The sequence below is a fragment of the Pyrenophora tritici-repentis genome, chromosome 5, assembly GCF_003171515.1.
Source record: "Pyrenophora tritici-repentis strain M4 chromosome 5, whole genome shotgun sequence".
Lineage (NCBI taxonomy): Eukaryota > Fungi > Ascomycota > Dothideomycetes > Pleosporales > Pleosporaceae > Pyrenophora > Pyrenophora tritici-repentis.
The window spans coordinates 2,028,621-2,035,110 of record NC_089394.1 but is presented as its reverse complement, the minus strand read 5'-3'; the positions used below and the strand labels follow the sequence as shown (position 1 = coordinate 2,035,110).

General features: G+C 51.7%; 4 protein-coding genes across 4 annotated transcripts; 2 read left to right on the top strand and 2 right to left on the bottom strand.

Moving 5' to 3' along the window:
• Nucleotides 1–878: 878 nt before the first annotated feature.
• PtrM4_107610 (GTPase SAR1 and related small G protein) lies at nt 879–1,664 on the bottom strand (the record flags this gene model as incomplete). Its single annotated transcript, XM_066107765.1, has 6 exons — nt 879–1,195; nt 1,251–1,360; nt 1,412–1,450; nt 1,498–1,518; nt 1,574–1,599; nt 1,656–1,664. The coding sequence occupies 6 exons, from the start codon at nt 1,662–1,664 to the stop codon at nt 879–881; spliced, it is 522 nt and encodes a 173-aa protein (XP_065962214.1).
• Nucleotides 1,665–2,104: 440 nt separating this feature from the next.
• Nucleotides 2,105–2,815, top strand: PtrM4_107600 (ATP synthase D chain, mitochondrial; the record flags this gene model as incomplete). The annotated part of the gene is made up of 3 exons (XM_066107764.1): nt 2,105–2,116; nt 2,248–2,763; nt 2,786–2,815. The coding sequence occupies 3 exons, from the start codon at nt 2,105–2,107 to the stop codon at nt 2,813–2,815; spliced, it is 558 nt and encodes a 185-aa protein (XP_065962213.1).
• A 418-nt stretch (nt 2,816–3,233) lies between these two features.
• Nucleotides 3,234–4,743, bottom strand: PtrM4_107590 (uncharacterized protein; the record flags this gene model as incomplete). The annotated part of the gene is made up of 2 exons (XM_001935992.2): nt 3,234–4,485; nt 4,661–4,743. The coding sequence occupies 2 exons, from the start codon at nt 4,741–4,743 to the stop codon at nt 3,234–3,236; spliced, it is 1,335 nt and encodes a 444-aa protein (XP_001936027.2).
• Nucleotides 4,744–5,247: 504 nt separating this feature from the next.
• Nucleotides 5,248–6,291, top strand: PtrM4_107580 (uncharacterized protein; the record flags this gene model as incomplete). The annotated part of the gene is made up of 1 exon (XM_001935993.2): nt 5,248–6,291. One exon carries the CDS (start codon nt 5,248–5,250, stop codon nt 6,289–6,291), a length of 1,044 nt encoding a protein of 347 aa, XP_001936028.2.
• Nucleotides 6,292–6,490: the final 199 nt, after the last annotated feature.

Genomic DNA, 6,490 nt, shown 5'->3' with positions numbered 1-6,490 from the left:
TTGGGGTGTAGAGATGGAGAATGCACGATTTATCGATATTCATGTGTGAATGTCATTCCTGCGCATGCGAGATTCTTCGTGTGAAGATAAGAAGACTGCATATATCCACAATCCCATCAGTCTTATCATGATCCTTCTGCTATGCTCTCCCATCTTTCTGGACTATCATGTACACTTGTAACCCCAACCCAGCCCAAACCTCTGCCCTGCATATCATCAACCTAGCAAGCATCTCACATCCCAAGCAGACGGAGAAACATATCAAAGGCATTCTAGCTTACTCTTAGCTGACTGATTGACTGTGTTTAGCTTTCAACCAACCGTCATCGATTAGCCAACCCTGCCGCCAAGCTACCGGAAAGCGGAAACGCCGCGTAGGACTCCTAGCGGGCTGGCTAGGCTACACAATAGCTTCACAATTAGTTGTGGCAGTGCGTGGATGCGAACTCTCTTTGTTACTTTCTTAGCTCATGCAAGAGTGGGCGGTTACGTGGCGGGCAGTTGCTGATATCCGAAGCACCATTCGCTCGACATGTTGTTAGTATATTAACTCCACAACGTTGAGAAAAGTTGAATCTTCAAGTAAGCACAGTCGTGTCCCCGAACTACATTGGTATTTGAAATGCGCATGCTCTTTGATTAGAGGACAGGATTTGTGTTCCGCTTACTATCAGGGTTCACTTCAGCCTAGTGCCAGTAGTATGTGTATGTATTGGCATGTGTGAGGTAATATTATTTCAAGTGCTAACGCCAACGCCCGTGTGAGTACATTGAAGACACGTGTGACAATCATGCTTGCGTGCCAGCTTAACCAGTCGAAGATACCACGCCTCGCTCACCCTCCTCGCTGCAACATCGTAGTTGTCATGGTATGACGCCTAGACGTACTGGCTCAACCACCTAATACCCTCTCCATATCCCTGCCTCATGACCACACTGCACATGAAGACCTCGACTGGTCGAATTCCCTCAAGCGGCACCTTGCCCTTGCCAGTTGTCTGATATAGGCCGAGAGCGGAGCGGAGCTGGTCCTCGGAGATGGCATCTGGGTGGTCAATCTTGTTACCAAGAATGACGAAGGGAGTGTTCTTGAGCTCCTCCATGGCTAGGAGCGCATCGAGTTCGGCTTTGGATTCGGAGAGACGCTCGTGGTCTTTGGCGTCAACGAGGAAGACGATGCCGGAAACTTCGGGGACTGCAACAAAGTCAATTTGGAGTAGGGATACTGAGGGAAAGTGGATTTGGCGTACAGTAGTCGCGCCATAGTCGGCGGGCTTGTGCGTGGCCTCCGAGATCAAAGGTTGTGAACTTGACGTTTCCTATCGAGAGCTCCTCAGAAGTTGGGTGCAGGGTTGGCTGGCTGGAGGAGCGGTCAGCGGAAGTCTAGAGAAGAGAACAGCATAGTGCTTACAGAACGGCAACTCTGTCGTTCTTGAGCATGTGCAGTAGCCTGTATGCATTAGTTGTAGCTCGCGTGGCGGGTGCTGATTGTCATACGTGGTCTTTCCGGCATTGTCACTGGAGCCTAGTTAGCTATGTGTACTTTGACAATCTTGGAGGGGAAGATGCATACAGTCCGAGGAAGAGCAGTTTGGCATGCTGTTGGTGTTAGATTAGTCTTTGGTCGATGATGTTTGTATGGTGATGCAGCCTACCTTGTTCATGAGTCCAAGCGAGGACAGAACATCCCAAACTATTGATCTACATCAGCATAGTCTCCTCGACTGCAAACAAGCCATGTATCCGCAAAATCCCGGGGCGCATTCGTTGTTATGGCGTTTGAGAGTCAGGGTAGTAACTTACACCTGGCGGAGGAAGGGTCAGTGAGACTTCGACTAGAATCATGGCAGGAGTACTTACCAGTCAATAATCCACATGATTGCGAGGAGTGGGTGATTGCAGGTTTGGAGTAGGATGTATACGGCAGGGTGGGCTATGTATAGGAGACAGGTCAAGTTGGGACTTGGTGCACGATGGAATGGTCGAGGTGAGCCCGTGGTCCGAGCGCCAATATCCTTGGCGGGCAGTTCCGAGCTCTCGCGAAGAACTTGGACATTGACCCTCCGATACCGAAACCACCGCATCCCCGTCTAAATCCATCACAATGGCCGTCGGAGTACGTCAGAGCCCTCTCAATTGCCCTGTCGAAGCGCTGGACAGCCCAATTGCCGCGCTCGCAGCGGCCCCCCACCCGCAATGGCACCCCCGAAATGAGGATATTGAAAACTAACAAGTGCCCTCCTACAGCGCAGCGCAGCCCTCAAGCTCGACTGGACCAAGCTGGCCACTCAGCTTGGCCTCAAGGGTCAAACCGCCGCCGCCCTCCAGTCGTTCAAGAAGCGCAATGACGATGCGCGCCGCAAAGTCACCGTCCTCTCGGAGCAGCCTCAGACTGTTGATTTCAGCCACTACCGCAGCATCCTCAAGAACCAGGCAGTCGTCGACGACATCGAGAAGCAGTTCAACGCTTTCAAGCCCCAGACATACGATGTAGGAAGGCAGATCAAGGCCATTGAGGCTTTCGAGGCTCAGGCCGTCCAGAGCGCAGAGCAGACCAAGTCTGTTGTCGACAAGGAATTGAGCGACCTCCAGAAGACACTGAAGAACATCGAGGACGCCAGGCCATTTGACGACCTCACCGTTGACGAAGTCGCTGCTGCCCAGCCTGAGATTGACAAGCGCACCGAGCAACTCGTATCCAAGGGTCGCTGGGCCGTTCCCGGCTACAAGGCAAGTGACTTGAACGACATGAGCGCAGGAACAGTGGTGACTAACACCCCCATAGGAGAAGTTTGGCGATCTATCCGTCCTCTAAGCATCTTCTTTCCATGTGGCCAAAATGTACCCAATCTGGGCTGTATTACCTACGTATTTGTGAATAGCTCCGGAGAGTGGAAATGCATCCTAGACATCAAACTTGACCCTTTTCTTTGTCATCTTCCACATTATCTACGTGAACCATTGTCACTCACGATATCCAGGTGACCGGGTTGGAATATTATGTCTGACTAATCTACTTGAAAAATCACAGCGCCAACAAAAAATGTCTAGAGAATGAATGTACTGTAGAAAGGTAATCGGCCATATTCCCTCAAACATGGATTCAGAAGACCCACTTTCCAAAACATGCTTCAGCCACATGGTTATGATACAGATTAAACGCCGCCCAATGCTCGTCCATCACGCCCCATCTTACATCCTTCCCCTGCTTCCGTGTCCCCAAGCGTGAACAATTACTCATCATACTCTGCATCCCGGACTCCACAAAAGTCGCTTCCAAAGCAGTTGTCCACCATGTACCATACTCGCCAATACAGACTTGCACTATTCGCATCAAAGCTTCCGTCATCTTTCCTCGGTACATGATCACCAATGATACCCTGTCCGGACCCAATTACCCAGCCGATGATGGGCAACGAGCCAAACGTCTGTTGCCAAAGAGGCTTTGCAGGTAGGAAAGCTTTTTCTTGTGGGAGGAAGACAACGGGCTTCACATTTGCACCTTTGAGACGGAGCGTCGCGCGTTGGGACCGGGGATTTAGCGCTGTCGTCGTCATACGTGCGGGAACCGTGTTGGGATCAAGGGCTTGGTGTTGTTCGCGTTGGGGCTGGACAGGCATATCGTCGACATGGCTTGGGAAGGCGCCGGTCGTACGTAAGAATGCTGGTGTTTCGGTGACAGTTCGTGTTGGTTGAGAAGCCGTAACTGTAGCTGACGAGGCCGTGGTGGAGGTTCCGAAGACGCCGCGCGGTCCTGCGGTGCCTGAGGACAAGGTGTTGGGTGATGTGGTCTGCGACATTCCTCCTCCTTCTGCACGTATCACTCGGTCACCGCCTTGTGGTCCTGTTCCCCTGTACATCTCTGCATGCACCTTGTAGCCTTGGATATTCTTCCCAGTGTAATGGCATGCGCGCTCCGCCGCCTCTGCACTGTCAAACGTGACCTTGATCCAGTGATCTCCACCCACGTACTCGTTGACCTTTCTTAGTGTTGACTTGTTCAGGGACCAGCACGAGACGCGTTGTGAAGTGAAGCCTTTGCCGTATTTGGAGTTGTGTGGCTCACGGTCGTATTCCTCGTAGATGAATCCGCCCGACACCTTCTCATAGTACGCTATTGCCGCCCATTGTACGTCAGACGCATAGCCGTACAGTATAACTTCCTTGGGCTCGGATGCGAAAGTTGCGTTTGTGGATGCGCCTGGTGCGAACGAGTTGTTGAGCCCATTGCTTACGTCTATGAGGTTCGGTGCGGAAGCTGATGACGGGATTGTGGCAATCTGGCGCGAAGATACCGATCGTTTGTTATCCTCGTCTTTCTTGATGCGGGTAAAGATGTCGTCAATTGTGCGTTCATTGATTAACTTTGCTTCGTCTGCTGCACTGTTGGCGCCTAACGGCGTCTTTGCTCTTGACGTTCCGCGTTTTCTCGCTTTACCGAATGGGCCCTTCTCTTCCGGGATGCGCCGCTGGTTTTGATCTGAGCTATCCGGGTCACTTGTTAGTTGTGCGCGCTGCGGTAGGAGATGACTCCAGTTGAAATGCTCCATAGTGTTGCAGGGGGGAAAACAAGGCCAACTGAGTTCTGCAGTGCAGCCTTCCCATGTATAGATTCCAGAGAAAGTTCTCAGAGAACCGAGAGCAGTGAAAAGTGACTTACTCGGCAGATTCGTACCCCCACGGCAGCTTCTTCCCTGTTGAATCGAACGCGCGCTCAGAGTCTGGCACAGCGTGGACCTGCATCTCTACGTGGCACTCGATTGGCCTATGTTTGCGTCTTCACGCTCAGAATCGTGGAAATGGCGCGTCGTGTGAGTGCTTTGGCGTCCACTTTTGTTTATGCGACAGAAGGTGAGCGGAAACAGCGAAACTAGACCAGCATCCCGGGGCCAACGCCGCGGCAAAGCCACACCGGCCCATGCGCTCTGTGTGGCGCACCACACCACCTCCGACTAGGTGACGCTGACCCGGACCAATCCACCCACTCTACTTCTACTTTCAGGCAGGCAGCATGCAGACGCGTATTGCTGCTGCCTGCTGATGACTACCACTTAAAGTCCAATGAAGCTCACTCCCATCTTCGTACGCGGCAAGAAACGGAAACACCTACACCCAGTACTACAGCTTGCTGCCGCGAGGACCAAAACGTCACCACGACCGGTAGAAATTTCTTCAAGTTCAACACCTGAGCCAAAGCGACAGCGGAAAGCAAAGTCAAAATCCAAAAGCAAACGCACAAAACCCGTCATGTCAGCAATACCAGCATTAGGCAGCCTTCCTCAGGAGTTGCTTGAAATCATCTTCTTGTACAGCATGAACATGGCGCTGCCGCGATGCTCCCATGCTTTAGGCAGGAAGTTGTCCGCCCGAACAGTAACAATGGACTTTACCATGCAGGCCTTCTTTCACACCGTGGATCACCGGACAAACTACCGCGATCGCCTAGTCACCAGCGACGCCTCTCTCCAATCTGACATCCTATCCTGTCGTTTCTTCACCTACGATTTCTTCTTGGCATATGTGCAGCGCGCGCACGATGCAATGATCAAGTTGCGCGGAAAAGCGTGGGAAGCTACTGGAGTCTCTATCCCAGGCGTGTCACATTTCGACGGACTATGGCCGTTCAAGTTTACCAAAATCCCGTACCTGGCTTTCGCACCAGGCTTCTATATCCCGGAGAAACTGCTACACGGACCGTGGACAAAAGATAAAGCATCGCTACTATATGTCTTGGTGAGCTTCAACGGGGAGATTGACTGGGAGGGTAGCATGGCGGGCGAGGTGGCGAAGACGGGTATGCAACAAGCGATTGTGGAGGAGAATGAGCATGCGGTTGCAGCCTTGGCAGTATTGTTGGGCATCACAAAGGCCATCACCACCGAAACTCTACGTCATGCTGTCATTCACTGCGGCTGCAATATTAACATTCTTCGACACCTCCTATTCAATGCGCAAATTCTTGCTGGAGAGGCAACTAGCACGCTAGACTTCTACGACCCTGCGCTGTGGGCATGGGCCGACCTCAACGGCCACAAGGGAGAGACGCTCAAAGACATGTTGAAGCGCGCAGAGGCCTTCGATCTGGAGTTCTACTTCGACGACAATGCTGACTGGTCCAAGATTGTTTCTTTCCCATACGGTGGAAGCAAGTTCGATGCAAGAACAGCTTTCAGTGATGTCGTCAGGGAGCTCTTGATGAATCTTTACCGAAACTATGGTAGAAAGATCACACGTAGAAGGGTAGCAACGAACGGACAGAGGGTTGCAGGAGATGATGCGGATGATGATTGATCAGGATTCTCTTTTCTACATAGTTTGCCCGTGGAGTATAGAATCTGCGCTTAGTTAATGTACAATTTTCTGCCGTGCTCGCTGCCTCATGGATATCCAAAGCCAAATCTGCCAAAGACCAGGTTTCGGTGACAAGCCAAAACATCAGAGTGATTTCATGGAAATGTGTACATGTACCACTCGTGAACCTGCAAGCATG